Raw genomic sequence first — 22,361 nt, 5'->3', positions numbered from 1 at the left:
GTGTTCAACTTAGCTTAGGTAATTTAAGTAGATCAAATGAGTATAGAAACATAAATTTTTATTGTAGAATTCAATCTTAGAAGTAGAACAAACTTTAAATGAGATGCAAAATGGGAAAGTCGTTGGATCAGATGATATTGATAGAGATATAAAAGTGTCTAGGGAAACAAGGTATTGAATGACTTACAAAATTATTTAACATAATATTGAAAATAAAAAAAATATCTGATCAATGGAGGGTAAGTACTCTAGTTTCCTTTTATAAGAATAGAATAAAAATTGTGCAAACTATAATAGTATTAAACTAATGAGTTATACCATGAAACATTAAAAAAAGTAATAGAAAAAAATTAAAGAAGGAGACGACGATGATCGAAAATCAATTTGGATTCATACTTGGAAGGTTGGTAATAATATATTTTCTCAGACAATTAATTGAAAAGTATCGGGAGCAAAAGAAAGATCTATACATGGTATTCATTGACTTAGAAAAAACTTATGATAGAGCTTTAAAATAAATTATATAGAGAATTGTAGAAAAGAGGTATTAGTGTAGCATATATTGAACTAATTAAGGATATGTCTGAGGATGATTAGAGTAAAGACTTCAAATGGATTAACTGAAACATTTTCAATAAAGATAGGGTTACATCAAGGATCAATACTAAGTCCTTATTTTTTTACATTAATCATGGACGAACTAACTGGACATATTCAAGACACAGTACCGTGATGCATGTTGTTTGCAGATATTGTTTTGGTAGATGAGACATATGAAGGAGTAAATGTTAAACTAGAAGCTTAGCGGGAAACATTAGAAGTGAAATGTTTTAGGCTTAGTAAAGTAAATACATAATAGATGGAATTTAAATTTAGTAATATTAGACGTAATTAAGATAGGAGATGATATTGTTTTAATAGATGAGACATGTGAAGGAGTAAATGTTAAACTAGAATTATCTAAAAGTGAAATGTTTTAGGCTTATAAGTATTTAGGATTATTTTTTAGATGTAAGATTGTTAAGATAGGAGAGGATGAGTTGTCTGAAATTAAGAGCTTTAAGTATTTAAGTCTTTTTGCAAAACATAGAATAGAGAGATGTCTTACATAGGGTGGTTGAAATAAGAGGAAAGTGTCTGGTGTTTTTGTGATTAGTAAAGTACCTCTAAAATTTAAAAGGAAAGTTCTACAAAATAGCGGTTAGATTTGCTATGTTATATGATGTTGAATGTTGGATTATAACTCGGGCACATAAGCAAAAGATGAAAGTTGCAAATATGAGGATGTTAAGATGGATGTGTGGATATATGAGGATAGACAGAATAAGAAATATGAGCATTAGAGAGAAAGTTAGAGTTGCATCTATTGAAAAAAACTCCGAAAGACACGTTTAAGATGGTACGTACATGTATTTAGACGAACCAATAAATGCTCTAGTTAAGCGATGTAAAACTATGACAAATACATCCATTAAACGAGAAAGACAAAAAAAAAGACTTGATTTGCAACAATAAAATAAGATAAAATTTATTTAAATATAGACGATGATATAGTAGGGGATAGAGCCCAATGATGTATAAGGATCCATATAGTCGATACCACCTAGTGGGATAAGACTTGGTTGCTGTTATTTTTTGCTATGTGTAGACTTCAATATCTATCATGTGTTGCACATAATAGATCGATGCCATCTATAAGAAAGTTTTAAGCATGGAGACAAATAGTGAAGAGAAGTATGTTCAAAACTTATTTGGCTCTCTAGCGAAGAGGATGCCTAATGCCACATCAAGTAAGGAGTTGAACTTGAGGCTCTCCTTGCAAAATAAAGAAAGTACTCAATTCTAATGCCATAAACTTGGAGGTCCCATCTAATTCAATTATGATAAATAAGGAGACGTGGGAAGCAATGAATTATTAATTGAAGTTGATTGTCAGTGTGGTGTGATGAATGCGTGTGGTGTGATGAATGCTCCTCTATTTAGTGAAAGGAAAGAAAGATGCACCAAAGGCGAGTGCAAGAGTGATGGGTAATATGAAGGGAAAATATGAAATTTGATAAGAAAGTACGAAAGATGATTTTGAGCAATTGAGATCGAGAGAGAAGACTCTCTCACATATTGCTACTAGGTGCATTGATGAGGGATATATATGGAAGAACGAAGTGAGGCAACTAAAAATTAAACCCTTTCACAAAGAAAATCCAGGAGGAAGTGGAACCCACTATTCTAAAAAGTGGCTTAGGTGAGTCTAGGTGAAATCAAAAAGTGATTACTTCACCAAGTAATTAAATGACCCCATATGTTGGTTCTTCCAAATGGCTTTAGGAGGATTCTCTAGGTGGTCTAAGTAGTTTGCTTAGGTGGTTAGTGATCTAAGTGTGTTCATTAAAAAGCCAATTTACTTTTAGTAATTGGTTCACTTGAATAAAAGATAAAGGATGATAATAAGAAATCTAATCTGAACCCTTTTTATATTGTTTTTTCCTCTTAGGAGGGTAGGCTATTATGACATTAGGTATCCATCATGGATTTAAATTTCGTATTGTGTCTGTTGGCATGGGTGGAATTTGCCATTCCGCCTGTCAACCGACAACGACACCATATCGACATTGCGACCGTGAGGTCGTTGCGACCTCGTGAGGTCACGAAGGGTGTCGCGACTCTAACAACCACCTTCACGGGGCTACGACATTTGCAGTTGCGGCTCATTTTTTTATTATAAATAAATTATTAATTATAAAACTATTATATAACTATTAATTATAAATAATAGTTATAAATATAATATATTATTAATAATCGTTATCAAAATTAAAAATTATTTTAAAATTTTAAAAATTTTAAAAAAATAATTAAAATTTTTTAATATAGGTTGAAAATTGAATGTGAATTTAAAATATTCTAAAAATGTTCCAAAATATAATTCTTAAATATTTTAAATAAATTTTTTAAAAATAAGAATTTACAAATACATTCAAAAAAATTTAAGACCTTCAAATAATTTTATAATTATCTTTGAGTGTTTTGAATAATTTTATAATTTTAGATTTACTTTTGAATTTTGAGAATTACTTATTTTTAAAATAATATTTAAATTTATGCCTTTCTGTAGCTACTGGAAAAATTTAATATGCATTATCTTATGAAAATATTGAAATATGAAACAACACGGGAAATATAACATCAATAATGAGCATATATAATAATCCAATATTCATAGAATTATTTTCTAATTAATACACAATTTTATTTAAAAATTTTAAAAAGTATTGAAACTGTATCGTTCAAGTCCAGGATCGAAACTAGAGCATGGCTCAAAATTTTAAACCTTGGTATCAATTGTAGCATGAAACTAATGCCATATATTGTGCTTCCTTTTTTGCATTGTGTCAATATGAAGTTATCAAATTTAAGTTTATGTATAATTTGTTGGATTAGATATATATATTGTTATATACATTTTATTGTGTTATGCATTTTCTTTATTGCAAGGAGGAATTTAATGTGTTTTATTGTATTTATGTGTCTGTTTATAAGTATCATTTGTTTACTTATGATTATGAACTTATTTTGACTGATTGATTAATAAACATTGTTAGTTATATATGTTAGTCATCTATAATATTACTACATTCCATTTATTCCTAATATTATTTTAAAGCTAACTGGTTACTGCTTAGTGGATCAACTGTGTAGTGGGTCGATTGCCTATCGCTGAAATCACATTTTAGAATCTTATTAGTCCCAAAGAACTTTCAGGTTTGAACATAGACACCTATGATAGGAGTAGAAACTCTTGAGCATGTCCACACTTTTAATTCCTTAATGTCTTTTCATGGGGCCTTAGTTTCTCGATTATATTGGGTTATCTAACAACCTTGAAGAGGGTAGCATTGTGATGGTTTGCTTAATTATCGCTTAGAGAGATTGTAAATTTAAAGGTGCTTAGTCAAATTTTCCAAGTATATTTTATAAGTAGTAGTAAGATAAGGGAAGTGTTAATAGCATGATGAATTGAAACACAGGATTGATAAGCCATTTTAAAATTCATAAGTAGGTAGATGATTCCCATCCAAGTATTCCATTGATGACTGTTTTCAAATATGCCTCAAGGCCTTCTTGGTTCTCAAATTCTTTATATGAAAATCCTCATAAAGATTATGCTGAAATGTTATAGCAGGCAAGCCAATATGCCATTACTAGCAATGTGATACAAGCTCAAGTGACATCAAATGGTTAAGGAGCTGAGAAGGTTTTATTAGGAGAAGTATATGAGGGAATTTGATAGGTGTCCTAATGCAAACATAGAAACTAATAATGTAGGCAAGAAAATGGCTTGATGAATAATTGTAGAAGAATTCAAGATTGGCAAATTTGCAGATAAATTCTAATTTTAATATGAGTGCTCAATAATTTAGGAATTTGCCACATCTTCTGTTTGGTAATAATCACGAAATTAATTATTGTTATCCCAAAGTCTAGCATTTTTTCCATATTTAGGTTATTTATTTCCTCATTTGTTTTAGAGTCAGGTCTTAAAAAGGGATTTAGAGTCCTATCGTTCAATCAATTATAATATTCCTTTCCTCTGTATGAGAATTTCTTTATGCGAACTTTGTTATCTCCTTCGCTTTATCAATTTCATTCTAATCTTCAGTGTGATTTGAGGAGTTCGATTTGGCATCGTCACATCCACCTGTAAAGGGAATACACATGAATGTGAAGTGTTCATGGAAATAAAGGATCGAAATTTGTTGTTGCCTGAGATGCAACTAATTTAGTTTACGTTTCACAAGGACAAAACCAAATATTGCCATACCATCCTGAGCATTGCCATGATACTAATGGATGCATTCCTTTAAGGTTTCAGATTAAAAAATTGATCAGGAATGGTCAACTAAGGAAGTTGGTCAGACCAAAAGGAGAATGCACTGAAAGAGATAGAGGAAGAATTGAGGATGATAAGTTGGATAAAGCGCAAGCCAATTAAGTCATCAAGGGAATATTTGTTTAGGAAAGATACTTTTAGAATGTGAAATTTGGTAGCTGAGTTTAATAAAGCTTAAGTCAAGGCCTTTTGTAATTGTGCAAAGAATTAGATGTTTTCCTTGGTCTATGGAAGATATGCCTAGAATTCCGAGGGAGATAGCTGAACATCAGTTGCATCTCTGAGGTAATATACAGCTACTGAAATTTTCTTTGGGAAAGGAGTGAGGCTATAGATGAGGACATGAAGAATTCATTAAAGGTTCTTCAGTTAGATATACTTTTTGACTTAGTTAGCCACTGTATTAATGGAGGAGAAATCTAATTGGAAGTGAAGGTGATGTTATATTTCACAAGCTTGAATAAAGTCTGCTCACAAAAGACTGTTTTCTGCTTTCTGCTACCTTAGATCAATCAGATGGTGGCCAATACCAGGGCATATGAAATGTTGAGTTTTTTGAATGCCATCTTTGGGGACAATAAATCTGAATGGTTAAGGCGGATAGGTCTACACAACCTTCTAAATTTCAAAAGGTATCAGGTCTTGTGGAGGCTGGAGGCTAATCAGCCTATATAGCAATGAAAGATGATGCCCAACTGACACAACACATATAGAGACGAGGTCAAGCTATGATCCATACTTTCAAACTTACCACTATAGTGGGAAAGGGAATCCCAAAATGCAGCATATAACCAACTTACTACAATGGAGAGAAAGTAGAATAAGAAAGAAGACTTATCTAAAGTTGAATTTTTTTAAAATCTTGGCATTTTGTCTCCTACTTCTCTTCTAATATTTATCTTCCTCCTTTGTCAATAACTTAGATAAGAACTTAGTCTATTTTCTCAGTTAAACTTTCTTTTAGTACCCCAAGTGATAATCAAGCATGAGGTGGATGCTTCTCACACATCCAAGGTTGAACGTGTGTTTCATAATATTTTGTAATAGTGCCCTCCTATTTTGGTCGGGTACTAGTTGCTGCGAGGGAGGAGGCAAATGAAGAGGAGTACAAGGTACAGGAGGCAAACAAGGGGAGAAAGTTGAGGAAGAGGTAGATGAGGCGACAAAGAAAAAGGAGAAAGAGGTACATGAGCCAGTGGAAGAGGCATACCTTGAAGAAGCCTCACCATGGAAAAACCCTAGCATCGCACCTTGCATCATTGCTTGTAGAGCATTACAAAACTTAGCTTTGCTCATGAACTGCTTCGTCTAGGTCTCATGCCTTCTTGCGTGCAGGTTGGGGGTGGAACGAAAAATTTCACCCATGGCAATTTACATGGAACCAAATTTGAAATTGTGCCAACATCTATCAATCAAATTATTTCTTCTTGAAATATTTAATATTCCCAAATCCAAAATATTTCACTCACATTATTATTTAATGCCCAAAAGATATAATAATGAGTACATGGATGTTGTATGTATTTATCACTAAAAACTAATGTGACAATGATTTTGAATCTAGCTTGAGAATGTCTGTGACACATTCAATAGAGTGCCTATATGAAAATTTACAATACAAGGTCTTCTATGAAAAAGTTGATAGTGTCTTTAGAGGAGTGAGAGATCAGCCCTAGGGTATATTGTGAAGTTTGACAGAGATTGAACATTACATCATCAAGGTGCTTCGGGATTGCTTAGAATTATTTGACAGCTTGTCAGTATCTTTGGTTTCTATTGGCCTTGAAGTTTAGCGCTCTTGGTTCTGGAGGTGGGTTTTAAGGTCACCTATTATTGGAGTTGTGATTGAGCCAACACAGTTTACTGCTAGGTTGACATGAGCTGTTTGACCCAAAAAATCTTCAAAGGCTTCAAAGTCCTAGAATGTTGGGGCATCAGAAGTTGCTCCAATAGAGAGAAAGACCTTAGCCTTTTTTGAAGGCTTGAGATCCTTGTGCTATTGGCAAGCCTCAAAGGGCATCAACCTCTTCACATTATACAGTGTTTTTGCAGCAGCTGGATATTCGTTAGGGCAACAGGAGCTTTGGCCATGGTAGTCTCAGAGCAGGAGTTTTAGCCCTGGAATCTTTAAGAGGGGTTGAAATCCCTTTGCAAGAACAGCTCACCTCATGTGATGTTTCTTTGATTGGAGTTGTCTTGGGGGTGTTCTGGAGAGCATACCACAACAAAGTCAAATAAAATAATGTCCATATCTGCATGGAGAAGAAGAGTCATAAAAATGAATAGTAAAGTTATTGCTCAGTGTAAGAATCAAAGTTGAAGAACTCCCAAATCCAACAGCTTGGAGGTTTTCTTCACACAAATTGCCAAGAGAAATAAAAGAACTGATATTCTGGGATAAATCCTTTACATGACATGGTTCTTCCTAATGAATTTGTAAAGGACGTTGAGCATCATGTCCTGATGAATCCACTAGTGGGTATCAGCCATAAGTGGTGCGAAATCTAGAGGAAGTTTTTCTTCCATCACCTAATGGAAGAGGGAATTCTGTTAGTTTTCCATCCTGTTATGGGAATATATTGCAACCTGGAGAAGTAGACTCATCCCTCTAGAGAAACAGTCTGCCATTCACCTCAATCTCTAATGCATAGCTCTCCACTATGAAGAGTGATAACCAATAGGTGGCACTAGGAGTGTGTGGAAAACCAACACTCTCTTCAGTGCTTTCGCAGATGGATTATTAGGGGATGGAATGAAATCAGAGCTCGATGTCTAAAATGATAATATCCAATTAAGTTAGATGGAGGAATGTATATCTTATCTGTATTAAAACTAGCGTGACATGAAGGAGAAAAGACCTTGGGATACAATACTTATGTCTTATCTTCTCAAGCTTTGGTTCAATTACTATTGATGGCTGAGTAGTACTCTTCCCAGTTGGACCCTTCAGTTTCTGGCTGCATGTGGGATGCAGGTTATGAAGATTGTGGTTCTTCCATCAAGGTAAAGTGGATGAATAAGCAGTTTGATCGAGTTGACTTCAGTTTGGGCAAGGAATCAAAGTTAGCTTAAGTGTATGAAAACCATACACATAGAAGAAGTATATGGATGTAAAATTGGAACTTTAGTTAAATGTTGAACAGGACAGTGGTGGTAACTACAAAGTAAAAAAGTTAGCACAAAGAAGGGAAATACTTGAAGACAGAGATATGTTCTGAATTGGAGACAACTTGAGCAAGGAACATTTGCAGCAATAAATGAGCAAAAGTAGAAACTTTTAATTGACAACACAATTTATGATGTGGCAAAGTGTAGAGAGACTAAGTTGGGAGGGTGGCTTGAGGCTGGTAATAATTAGGGGAAATAAGAGTTATCTTTTGGTACTAATTATGGAAGAGTAAGAGAGATTTTGTTACATATTCTACTAAAACACTTCGTAGAACTTGATATAAGAGAGAGGAACTGATCTGGATTAGATTGTCCACTCCCTTGAAAAGTTGAATGAATGCATATGCGTTCTGGAGATTAACAGTGTGCTCAGGATTTGATTCCTTTGCACCCAATGTCGTTGCTGAGAGAGCGATGTGTCTAATCAGTTTGGTCAATAACCATAGCACACTAAGAGAGCAGCTTAGATCTAAATGGACACTCCAGCCACGTGGAGCTTCACCATTGGCCAGTAGCTCACTTGGACTGGCTGCATGGAAGGGGACCTTTTTTTGAGGAAAGATAGCAACACTATCAAAACCAAGGTTTAAAATATCGAACTGCACGGAAATTTTGGTCTCGGACCAGAACGATACAGTTTCAATTCTGTACAGTACTGGTATAGTTTCGATATTTTTAAAATATAAAATATATTAATGAAAATAAAAAATTTAATTTAAATAAAACCTATTTAAATTATCTTCAACTATAATTTGATGGATTTTAATAAAACCTATTTAAATTATCTTTAACTATAGCTAGGAATTCATTATTAAAATCTCCATTAAATCCTAAGTTAAAAAATCCAAAAAACCTCCAAAATCATGACTGCTCACCCACGGTCGCGCGCGGCACCTTCGGTGGCGTCGCCGAGACCGGGCGGCGCCTTCGGTGGCGTCGCCGGGCCCGGGCGGTGCCTCCAGAGGCATCGCCGCGCCCAGGTGAGGTGTCTCCTGGTTGGAACTGCTGTGTCGGTGCTGTGCCGGTGTCGGTCTATTGGTGGAACGAAAAATTTCGCCTGTATCGTGCGATACAACTCGAAATTTCAATCCCTGATCAAAACTTTGTATGATTTTTGAGTGCCACCTCATACTAGTCTACCAGAGATTAGGCATCTTGGTACAACCAAACCAAAACTGTTCCCCACACCCTACATCTTGATTCCATCCTAATCACTAATATCCAAGCCAACTACACATTGATCCATCACAAATGGGTTGCCTACAGTTTGACCAGACTCAACCTACTTTAACCGGTGCAAATCAGTTCAGTCGTGCTAAACCTGACCCCAAGTTCAATTCATGGAACTCTTCTGTACATAGTCTTTTCTAGCTAGCTTCCCAAATTAAGATCTTATTCAAGGATTGAAATCTCGAGCCGTTTCACTTGATATCGGTGAAATATTTATTCTACCAGTAGACCGACATTGACACCAGCGTGCTGGTCGGGATACTGCTTGGATGTATCGCCTCGGGTCCGGCGACGCCTACGGAGGCATTGCGCGAGCTGCGTGTGCTCTGGTCGCACGACCCGCATGTGCCCCGATCGCACGGAATTCAGATTTTTTTTAAACTTAGGTTTTAATAATAACGTAGCTTAATAATTTTAATCAACTCCTAGTTATAGTTGGGATAATTTAAATAGACTTAATTAAAACTCATAAAATTATTCTATTATTTTTTAAAAAATATTTTATTTTTTTAATTTTTAAATATTTAGATTAAATTTTTTATTTTTAGTTAATATATTTTAAAAATACCGAAACTATACTAGTACGGCACGTTACGGTACCTAAACTATATCGTTTCGATCCGGAACCGAAACCTCTGCATGGTTCGATATTTTAAACCTTGGTCTTAGTAAGATAAAAAATTAGCAGACTTCTATATCCTATGTGTGTTGCCTATAACTAGTATTTATATGATAATGATCGTTGAATGTTGATAGATTTATGTGACTTGTCAAGTAATTTGTGCTTGTTATATCGAAAATGTAATACAACCTCTTTCAAGATTGACGTGACTTTGTGTCTTGCACATTGCCTTTATAGCCTACTTTGGTGTTACACATAATTTATGCACGGATAATGGTCTGACCATACATGCACACAACTTCCCAGCATTTGGGAAACTTTGGAACAGCAGAGGGAATGCCTGCAAGGCTCATATTCACGTTTTGTTATGTTCAAAATACTTTCTTCCCAGAATTCAGATGACACTTCTTCAATAGTGATTGTGTTTTTTCTTCTTCTGTAATCAATAAATTCTTGTTGATGTTTGTCATTCCTATCCACATGAAAAAACAGGCCACTAATACTTACTTTTTCTTCTTAAATAAACATTCATCAGACTGAAAGTAATTCTTAAATAAGAGGGAATTCAATACTAGAAAAGTTAATGTCTACCTCTATACATAGAGAGTTTTCCATACACCTTAAGGATAACTTTTCTGCATTTTTTTTCAATTTAACATGCAAACCTTTTTCAGAGGTTTTCTATTTAGGTTTTTGTTTCTTCTATTTTAATTCTAAATTTGTTCTCTTTCTCTCCCTCTCTCTCTCTTCTTTAATTTGCAGGAATGCTCTGATTTTGACTTGTTTTCTCTGGATGACATAGATGCCGTCTTCCAAAATGTTACTAGGCTCACATACTCACAGAATTATCATCTTACTGGTTAGCATTTTCCAAAAGTGTCTTATGTTGGAGCAAATGAACATAAAATTGAGTTGCTGATGTGTTTGGTTATAGATAAAGGAGAAGGAATTGTTATAGCTCCACATGTGGCGGGACATCTTCTGGGAGGTGCCGTCTGGAAGATAACTAAGGATGGGGAAGACGTAATCTATGCAGTTGATTTTAATCACCGTAAAGAACGGTAACAAGAGAATTCTCTTAGTTATGGAATCTATGGAAGCTATGTGCAATTCTATTTTTCTGTATGGTGTAAAATGTGCTAATTGAAGCTGTTTGTTAGTCACTTGAATGGAACTGTTCTGGATTCCTTTGTGAGGCCAGCTGTTCTGATAACAGATGCTTTTAATGCTTTGAACAATCAGCTCTACAAACGTCAAAGGGATCAGGAGTTCATTGGTATTCCTCCATCGATGCTACATAACAGAAATCGTTTTTCTAATTCATGCATGAACACCGCATCTGATGGTTTTCTTATAGTTTTAACAATGCAGTAACTGCCTTCTTTAATTTTAATGAAATAATGCAGAGGAACCCTGCCGTCTTTATATTTTCTAATTAAAATATTGTTCTTCCTTGTATTGTTGAATTTTTTTTTTTTCATTTTTGACTGATGAATTAGTCTTGCACTCACTACGACTAGAAGTGTTGGTCTACTAGTCTGAGCATATGATAATCATGTTGACAGATATTTTATGACTGTTTTCTCAAAGTGCTTTTGGGGATAAAGCGCTTTCAAAGTTAAATAAGATATTTGGTAAATTAATATTAAAGGTGCTTTTACTCAAAGCACTGCTTCCAGAAGCCATTTCTCCAAATGCTGGTGAGAGAGTACTTTAAAAACTACTTTTGCATAGCAGTTTTAGATACTTCTAAAAATCAATATAAAAATTAACTAAACAATAATATATTAAACAATGTTAATATTGAATCTATAAAGTAATTAAAAATATTATTTTTTTCATATATTCAATTTAATATTTAACATTTTAAAATTGATGTTTAATTCAATATTTTGTTAACATAAAATAAAACAAATATAAATCATTGCTTATATGTTAATATTGTGCAGATCCTATGGAAAAACAAAAATTATTTTAAATATTATTTATTAAATTATAACGTTGATTATTTAATAGTATGAGCATAAGTAATTTGAATAATACTTTGATAATTCAATAATATCATTATGATTAAATTAAGCATTAAAATTTGTTTAAATAATAGAAGGCATGTATTAAAATTTTTATTCTGTTAAGTATACATTAAAGTATAGAAGTTATTCTATTAAATTAAAATATCGTTTATATGTTAGTAAATATTAAATATATATTAATGATTATTTTTTTATTGAATAATTGTACAAAAAGATTCATAAAATGTAAGTAAACACCAGTTTGGACAAACAAATAGTTCTTTTGAAGTTTTATTTTGAATGTAGTATCACATTATAATATTTTTTATAATGAAAATAATAACTCAATCACTGAGATATTTATATTGTAAAAATATAAGTTAACAAAATTATTTATTATATTCCATATCAAATAAAAGTTTAAAAGTCAATATGTAAATACCTAACTATTTTAAATTTTAACTAATGGTGTAAAATTACCAAAGTATGCTTTTACCAACACCAAGGGTTGTAAAATTACTTTGTGGTCTGATTTAGATTACCAAATAAGAAACTATCCTTAGGCAATGCACTTTACCGTAATGTTTTTTTTTCCTAAATGCAATTTTGAAATGCAAATGCAATGCCAAACCCATCCTAAATATTGACTACTGTGGAACCTGGCATGACTATGCATGATGTGTATCTTTACAATCAATAATGGAAAATGGTAGTTCTTCTGTATTTCTGGACCTCATGTTGCCTGTGATCTTTGCTTTACAATATAATCACTAGATATGCTTAAATGTATTGTTGAGGTAAAAATTTCTTTTTCTTCAGATGCTATACTGAAGGCCCTGAATGCAGATGGAAATGTACTTCTTCCAGTTGATACTGCAGGAAGGGCATTGGAGCTTATTTTGATTTTGGAACATGTTAGTCTTCTAAATTTTATATTGCTCCTCTTATAGATTGAGAGGTTTCTAAAGTTAATTGTTGTGCAAGTGCAGTATTGGGTACAACAGCATCTCAGTTTTCCTATCTACTTTCTGACAAATGTGGCTACAAGTACGATTGACTATGTGAAGAGTTTCCTTGAGTGGATGAGTGATTCTATTGCAAAATCATTCGAACATACGCGTGATAATGCCTTCTTGTTAAAGTAAGTTTCCTTATACTTGTGTTGAATTCCATACACATGTCAATTCTTGAAGGTTGATATGATTGTAATACATTTGTGATTTGCATTTAACCATGCTCTCTTTCTAACTTTTTGTTTCTGCAGTTCTTTTTATAACACAAGCTTGGACTTCTATGCAATTGAATTTTCCTTGGCCATGTTTTTATTGGTTTTTGTAAATATAATGTGAGAATATATGATTTTGCAGTTTTTAATAAAAGTCCGTATAGCTTGTTATAGATAAGTATATTTAAAAAAATCTCATAGATAGAGTTTTTATTAGAAAAGTCACTTATGAAGAATAAGACATAATTTCAATCTATAAAAAGAGGTTAAGATCCCATATATTGAAGTATGGAGTTTATATAATTTTCAATTTACAACATGGTATCAGAGCTAGAAGTTGTAGAAACAACTACTACAACACAATCAAAAGTGATCGTTTGATATTAACAAATTGGAGAGTTGCAAAATATCCCTGCTCTCTATAAACTAAATGGAAAAACTATCTCAAATGGTCTTAGTTTGTTCCTATTGTGCTTAAAGGAAAGGGAAAACTAAGTCATTTTACAGGGCTAAAACTTGGAGATCCTCAGTTTGAAGTATGGGGTGAAGAAGATTCAATGATTATGACGTAGCTATGGAATTCAATGGTTCTTGAGGTTAGTGACATGCGTATGTTCTTAGCTAATGCTAAGGACATTTGGGATGTAATGTAACAAACATTCAAATGTAAGAGATGCGACTCAAGCATATGTGAAAACATTATTGAATAAGTAAATGAATTGAAAAACTTATAGCAAGAACTTGATCATTATAGGGTGATCAAAATCAAATGTTTCGAAGATGTTGTTCTAAAGGACTTCAATGAGCAAGATAGAGTTTATGGTTTTCTTATAGGACTTAATCTGAAATTTGATCAAGTGAAAATTTAGATTCTTGGTTATAGAGTTGTCAAACGAGCCAACCCATGATGGGGCCGACCAATCCAGTAAAAACCCATCATATGGCGGGACGAGACGGGGCGGGACGGGGCACTAATTTGGCGGGTTGGAAAATCTCCAACCCAACCCAAGGCGGGTTGCGAGTTAGGCGGGCCAACCCACGAGCCTGTCAAAAAATAAAAAAATATTAAAAATTTCAAGTTTGGATTTTAGTTTAAATTGATCAAGTTAAAATTTTTAAACTTGAATTGTAATTTAGATGAATCAAGCCTACTAATTCGTTGAGTTTTCTACTTTAATTTTAAAATTTAAAATAAATTAATAAATTTTCTCAATCCGCAGGCCAACTCAAGCCCGCCGCGGGCCAATCCACGCGGGTCGCGGGCCTAGGCGGGTCAACCCATCTGAACAAATCTTAAAATGAGTTGATAAAATTTCAACCCAATCCGCCTAAATTACTTGGCGGGGTGGGTCAACCCGGTTTTCTTATAGGACCCAAACTGACGGCTATACTTGGTTAGCAGGAAGTTGCATGCTTTAATGAAGTGGTAGCAGTAGTTTAAAGGGAGGAAAGTAGAAGAGGACTTGTGCTTGAATCACAAAACAAGGAAAAATTGGCTATAATAGCTAGTGGTGACAATAATTTGACCACAAACACAAAAAAAACATTATTTCTTAGACAACCAAAGGCTCTTAATCGTGATAGCTTCATCCTCTTTAGTTTCATAACTTCATTCATCTAATAATGATAAGATTTAACTTCATACCCACTCATTATTTAGAATCATTAAAATTTTATTTCCATCATTATTCCAAAGTATATATGTTGAGAGTGTCCATTATGAAGTGTGTGAACTTGCTAAATACAAACCTTTTCATTAAATAATAAAAGAAACTCTTTTTCTTTTTATCTCATTCACAATAATATTTAGAGTCATTTTGCTACTACTAATTGTATCTTGTATGACGATTGTCCTCATGTTACTTAAATTTTTTTACTTAAACATAAATTTGATGTTAGTAATGTTCTCCCAATTTTTTTATTTCATATTAAAAATCAATTTAGAGAAGGGGAGCCTTAGTACAATGATAAAATTGTTGTCGTGTGATCTTGTGGTCATGGGTTCGAGTCACGAAAACAATCTCTTATAACGTTGGATAAGACTACGTATAATAGATCCAATGTAGTTCGATTTTTTTTCGGGATCTCGCATTGGCGGGAGTTTTGTGCACTGGGCTGTCCTTTTATTAAAAATAAATTTAGTATCAATTTCAAAAGTTTAAGAATACATAATGCTAGAGAATATTTCAATCAAGTCCTAACTCCTTATTTTCAAAAAGAAGGGATAATAGATGAGTCATCTTATGTTAATGCACCATAACAAAATAGTATTGTAGAAAAAAATAGTGATCTCTTATATTTACCCTTCTATCTTGGAAAATGAGCCTAAATTTTTTGGGAGGAAACAATTCTAAGAATCATTCATTTTATAAATTGTTTGCTTTCCAAAATCTTTGGGTTCAAGATTCCAATAGAAACACTCTTAACATTATATCCAAACATGCACATTATGGATAATATTTTTCTTAGGATATTTAAGTGTGTGTCATTTGTTCATGTGCATATTCAAAATATAGGGAAATTATACCGAAGGGTGTTAAAATGTGTTTTTGTAGTGTATTCCTCAACTTAGAAAGGCTACAAATGTTATCATCCTCCATCAAAAAAAATTCTATGTCGGCAAACATTACTTTCAATGAACAAGCATCTTACTTGATCACATCTTATTTTTAAGGGGAGAATTCTATATAGAAAGATAAGTACGAAAATTTTTTGCTCGACCTGTTATTATCTCCAATGTCTAAGTTAGTATTTAAGTCCATGTCAAATCTTTGTGTCACTTCCTGTGTTTGAATTTGTGTCTGAATTTGTGCATGAAAATTCTAACTTTGACATTGTGAATGTGAAACTTGACAAGTCGTACTTGAGGGAGAAGATGGATGTCTTTGAACTAATACAAGTCCAAGAATCTAAACCAGATCCTTGGAATGAAGTCAATTTTAAATTCTTCAATATAAGTTGAAGTTGAATCTCATGTAGGCAATGAGGACTCAAATCTTCTCATTGTTGTTAGAAAAGGATCACGAGAATGCACAAACGGACCTTCATATCCTCTTGTAGTCTTCCTATCTTTTCAACCCATCTTTTCAATAGTTTTCACTATCACATAACATCTTTTTCTCCATTTGCAAAAATGAATACTATTAGAATTATACAATCATTAACAACTAATTATAGTTAGGAGTTACAATAGTTTCATGTTAAAAATGAATTTTTGCACAGAGAACTAGAGGAAAATTTATATGGAGGTCTCACCAGGATATGGAAATAATTTAAATGCTCATACTGTATGGAAATTTTTGAAAACCTTATATGGACTTGAACAATCACCACGAGTATGGTAGATTTGTGATGGTTTTGATTTCTATAGGGTATTGAAGAAATATATTGTTTATTCAATACTCTTTGTTGAAACTATATGTTTAAAAGAAAACATGTACAAGGTTTATATAACCAACATAACCGTAAGAACATAAGAGGAAAAGATCTATCTACCCCTGCTTCTCACAACACTCCTCCTCAAGTTGAATATATATATTAAACATGTTCAACTTGCTAAGAACAGAATTAAACATAGTTTGGGGTATAACCTTTGTAAACATATCAGCAAGTTGGTCTTCAGATTTGATATAAGGCAAACATAGCTCTCCGGGATCAAGTCTCTCCTGAATAAAGTGACAATCAATCTCGATGTGTTTAGTCCGGTCATGTTGTACTGGATTATTTGCAATATTGATTGCAACCTTGTTGTCACAATATAGCCTGAGGGGTAATTTTACCTTTAATCCCATGTCTTCCAACAAAAAACACCACAATATTTCTGCAAGACCATATGCCATGGCTCGATATTCTACTTCAGCACTGGATCGTGCACAAACATTTTGTTTTTTACTTTTCTAAATTACCAAGTTTCCTCCCAAAAAAGTGCAATAGCCAGAAGTGGACCTTCTATCATCTCGAGAGCCAGCCCAATCTACATCAGAATAACATTCCACCTTTAGATTACCACCTCCTTTGAATAACAAACCTTTTCCGAGATATGACTTTAAGTACCTTAAAATCCTGTTAACAACCTTCATATGGACAGTTTTAGGAGCATGCATGTACTGGCTCACCACATTAACAGCATAGGTGATGTCAGGCCTAGTCATAGACAAATATAGTAATTTTCCAACCAACCTTTGATGCATTCCCTTTTTCAAACTTGTAAGATCTTCCCCATTAGAACTAGTAAGATCATGATTTACTTCTATAGGAGTAGATGCTGGTCAACAATCTAACTTCCCTGTCTCCTTGAGTAAATCCAACACATACTTTCTTTGACATATACAAATTTCTTCTTGAGACCGAGAAACTTCAATACCAAGGAAATGCCTCAATAGTCCAAGATCTTTAATTTCAAATTTTGATGTTAACTTGGACTTAAGAGCCTGGGTTTCAGCTTCGTCATTATCTGTAACTATCATATCATCAACATAAATCGAGAGAATGGTAGTTTTGCCTTCTTTTTTTAACAAAAAGTGTATGATCAACATTTCCTTGTTTAAAGCCAAACAATATCATGACTTTGCAAAACCTATCAAACCATGCACTGAGAGATTGTTTAAGTCCATACAAAGCTTTTCTTAGTTTGCAAATTTTTCCTTTTGTTTCAATCCAAGGAGGTGGCAACATGTAGACTTCTTCATGAAGGTCACCATTCAAAAAGACATTTTTAACATCTAGCTGAAATAGAGACCAATCATATTGAATAGCAAAAGAAAGAATTACTCTGACCGAATTCACCTCCTTGGGACCAGCAGTCTCCTCCACTAATTTCTTGACAACAACATTTCCACGACTAGGAGCCTTCTTGTCACCATGTTTGAATTTTTCAGGTTTCTTTTCTGGATATTTCTCCCAACAAAAATCTGAATCATGATTAGTCCTCTTGCAGTGCCGACAAAATTTATCACCTTTTCCTTTAGGTCTCCCAGGCTTGGACTTGTTTGCAGAACTGACAAAAGCAGAAGTCTCCCCAATTGGAGTGCTGGTAGCAGAAATATCGTTGTTGCTCATAGTCTTTGTCCTGTCTTCCTCATTGAGAACTTTGTAGTAAACTTGTTCTAGAGAGGGAGTAGGATCAAGACTAAGAATTTGTTCTTTTAAACTCTCAAACTCTGTATTAAGCCCATCTAGAAACTTAATAATTCTTTCCTCCTCCAGAAGCTTTAGATATCTCTAGTGATCATCGGTGGAAATCCAATTCTCCATCCTGTAATAGTTAAACTCATCCCACAACCTTTTCAGAGTAGCAAAATAATTGGTGACAGACATAGAGCCTTAGTCAAGTTTAAAAATTTGACTACTTAGCTAATAAGTACGCAACATATCATGCTTGCGTCCGTACATTTGCTCCAGCATCTTCCACATGTCAAAAGTTGTTTTGTTATGAAGAATGACCTGTTTAATGCCAGAATTGACGGAATTGAGTATCCAAGTCATCAATTGTATATTGTCACGCCTCCAAATACTAAAGTTTGGGTCCTTTTCATCTGGTTTCACTTTAGTACCATGAAAACATCAAGTTTATCATGACCTTCGGCATAAAGTTCAACAACAACTGCCCAAGATGCATAATTTGTTTTTGTCAATTTCTTCGAGGTTATCTGAAGACCGGATCCTCCAGTTCCTGGCATTGTGAAAAACGGTTATACATGTCCAGAAGAAGTTATAGGATCTGCAGAAATACCAGAAGTTTCTCCAGTGGTGTCCGTCATAAAACAAGGTTATGGCTACAAAGTTGCAATCCTCGGCTGAGGGAGAGAGGGTTGCCGCTGTTGGTCGGCGAAGGAGAAAAAAAAACTCTCGCTAATGCTTAGGCGACGAAAGAGAACTTAGGGTTTTTTGCTCGGCGCGCACACACCAGCTACGGATAGAGATGGAGCAGTTGCTGCTCTAGAGGATGAGGACAAGAGCAAGCCCCTGTGCCAAATCGCAATCGGCCAAATTGCGATCGGGAAGCCGAGAAGTCAGGATTAGAGAAGCAGACGGCGGGGCCAAATCGCGATCGGGAAGCCGAGAAGTCGAATCGCGATGCTCGGACGGCGCCACTCGCACGAAGGAAGGGAAGCCAAGTAGAGAAGAGAAGAGGGGTCGCGGGGAATTGGCAAGCAGCGATGGGGGGGGGGGGGGGGGGGAACGGCGCCGCGTGGTAAAAGAGAGGGGGAAAAAAGGGTTTTGGAAAACTTCGCTCTGATACCATGTTGAAACTATATGTTTAAAAGAAAACATGTACAAGGTTTATATACCAGCATAACCCTAAGAACATAATAGGAAAATACCTATCTACCCCTGCTTCTCACAATACTCTTCTTTAGGGAGCCACCACGAGTGTACGATGATGACATAATAGTAATAGGAAATAATTACAAGGAAAGATAATTTCTAAGTGACTTGTTTGGTGAAGGAGTTTGAAATCAAAGTACTAGGAACGATGAAATACTTTCTTGGGATCAAGGTGACTCAGTCTAAGCAAGACATTTTTAGATCCCAACAGAAATATGTAATAAATTTCAAGACGATATGCAAGCTAGCAAGTAAAATAGATCTAAATTTGAGACTTGGAATGACAGAGGAAGATGCCACAGTAGATAAGAGAATGTATCAATGTTTAAACTTATTTATTTTGCCTCATACATGACTAGACATAAGATATGCAGTAAGTGTATTAGTTAATTCACGCATAACTCAAAAGAAGCACATATGAAAGTAGCTTATTGATATTATCTCAAAGGAACACCAGGAAAGGCTATTATGTTTAAAAGAAATGGAGGTTTCATACGAGAGGCATATACGGATATTGATTATGCTGGGTCAGTGGTTGACTGGAGGTCAATAGGATATTGCACCTTTTTTTATGGTAGTAACCTTGTGATATAGAGGAGCAAAAAATAGTATGTACTAGGACGATCTAGTGTTGAGGTAGAATTCCATGCAATGGCTAAAAGATGTATATGAACTGCTTTGGTTAAAGATCATCTTAGAACACTTGAAGATCAAGTTTATTGTGATAATAAGCCTATGATTAGCATAGCTCATATTCCGGTACAACATGATTAAACGAAACACATTGAAATTGACAGACACTTTATCAAGAAGAAACTAAAGAGGGGGTTGATTTGTATTCCTTATGTATCTCTACACATGGACAACTTGCAGATATACTTACCAAAGGATTAAATAGCTTAGTGTTTCAAAGTATTGTATCTAGAATGGGAATAAGACATATATTCACCAGCTTAAAGGAGAGTATGGGAGAACATGATTTTGTAAAGTTTTTGATAAGTCTGATTAGAAAATTTTAGGGATTTTATTAGAAAAGTCTATTATTTTAAGAAGAATAAGTCATGTTATCCATTTAAAAAAGGGGTTAGGATCTCATGTATTGGACAAGTTTGGACTTGATATAATTTTCAATTTACAACACATACCAAAGTAACATTGTTGTTGTCTTCATATTGACAAATGATAGACAACTGATAAGGAACTGAATATCATAACAACTATTTTGTTTTTTTTTCATTTTGGGAAATAAGCAATTGATTTTGTATCAATTTTCCTTTCTCTGAAGTTGTTTATACTCATTTTGGATTGTAGGCATGTCAATCTCATAATCAGTAGGGATGAATTTGAGAAAATGGCTGAGATCCCGAAGGTATATTTTTAACTTACCATATTTTTATTCAGAGGAAGCTAATATGCTTTTTCTAGGTTGTTCTTGCTTCCATGGATAGTCTTGAGGTGGGTTTCTCACATGATATATTTGTTGAATGGGCCACTGATGCAAGGAACTTAGTGCTTTTTACTCAAAAAGGCCAGGTATCTTCTTCTGATCACCTACGAAGTTATATTATCATGTTAAATGATATTTTAAGTGATGTTACAAATGACTGGCTCTAATTGCAATGCTGTTTTTTAGTTATGATTGTTTGCTGTTTGTTGCAGCTTCTTATACATCTATAAGATAATCTGCATTTGTCAGTTTCAAATTGCCAAATTGTTTATCAATTTCCATTTTTTTTGTGTATCCCTATACAAAATCCTCTTTCCTAATTGAACTCCAGTTTGGTACACTTGCTCGCATGTTACAAGTGGATCCACCCCCCAAGGCTGTAAAAGTTACCTTGAGCAAGAGGGTTCCTTTAGTTGGTGATGAGCTCATAGCATATGAAGAGGAACAAAATCGAATAAAAAAAGAAGCAGCCTTAAAAGCTAGCCTCAGCAGAGAGGAGGAATTAAAGGCATCACATGGATCAGATACTAATGCAACTGATCCAATGGAGGTTGATGCTAGCTCATCATATGTTTCCAGTGGTATGATTGATTAATTTCTACAATTCTTTCTACTGTTGTAGGTTCTCCTGCATGTTTATTTTATTTGCATGGATATGAGATTGTCCTGTGTAAGTCTAAAATTATGTTGAAGTTAGTTAGTCAGCCATTTTCATTTGTTCAAGAGTCCAATGCATCAAAGTTTACTTTTTTTTCTTAGTTTTTAATGCAAGTAGCATAAAATATTGGCTACTTTTACTTTTTTAATTGGAAACAAATTTTAAAAAGGAAAAAAATCTAATTGAAGATATATGTAATTACATTATGTCATGAGATTGAAAGAAATGTTCCAGAGAAGGACATGATAAAAGATGGAACTTAACCAATCTGTCTGTTGTTTGTAATCTGCAGCCATACTCTGCTTTGGCCCTGAACATGCTGTGATTAACCTATCTTCTGTTTATTAGTTATAATCTCAATTGAATTAGAGAGTGTCATTGTTTATTGCCGTCTTGTTATTTCTCCTTTCATCTAGACTCCCTTTACTTTTTGTGTTGTTTGGCCTTCCTGGTTACTGGTTCGCGAGCCCGGTGATGCCTCCGCGCGCGGGCTGTGTGCGACCGCGGGCGAGCAGTCACGATTTCGCGATTTTGGGTTTTTTTTTGATTTTTTAACTTAGGGTTTAATTGAGATTTTAAAAATCAATTTTTAGCTATAGTTAGAGATAATTTAAATAGGATTTATTAAAATCTATAAAATTATCTTATTATTTTTAAAAATATTTTATTTTTAAATATTTAAATTAAATTTTTTATTTTAATTAATATATTTTATATTTTAAAAATACCAAAACTATACCGGTACGGTACGATATCGAAACTATATTGTTCCGGTCCGGGACCG

General features: G+C 34.1%; 1 protein-coding gene across 1 annotated transcript in view; it reads left to right on the top strand.

Moving 5' to 3' along the window:
• LOC141848009 (cleavage and polyadenylation specificity factor subunit 2) overlaps positions 1-22,361 on the top strand; it is a 42,027-nt gene that overhangs the window by 5,627 nt on the left and 14,039 nt on the right. The window contains 8 exon segments of the mRNA XM_074736122.1: positions 10,671-10,767; positions 10,843-10,969; positions 11,069-11,184; positions 12,740-12,834; positions 12,910-13,061; positions 20,784-20,841; positions 20,898-21,005; positions 21,251-21,500. Of these exon segments, the coding sequence (XP_074592223.1) occupies positions 10,671-10,767; positions 10,843-10,969; positions 11,069-11,184; positions 12,740-12,834; positions 12,910-13,061; positions 20,784-20,841; positions 20,898-21,005; positions 21,251-21,500 (1,003 nt within the window).

This window comes from Curcuma longa, chromosome 16, assembly GCF_044706935.1.
Source record: "Curcuma longa cultivar G26 ecotype Majalengka, Jawa Barat chromosome 16, ITB_CL_G26_1.1, whole genome shotgun sequence".
NCBI lineage: Eukaryota > Viridiplantae > Streptophyta > Magnoliopsida > Zingiberales > Zingiberaceae > Curcuma > Curcuma longa.
This window is presented reverse-complemented; position numbering and strand designations above follow the sequence as displayed.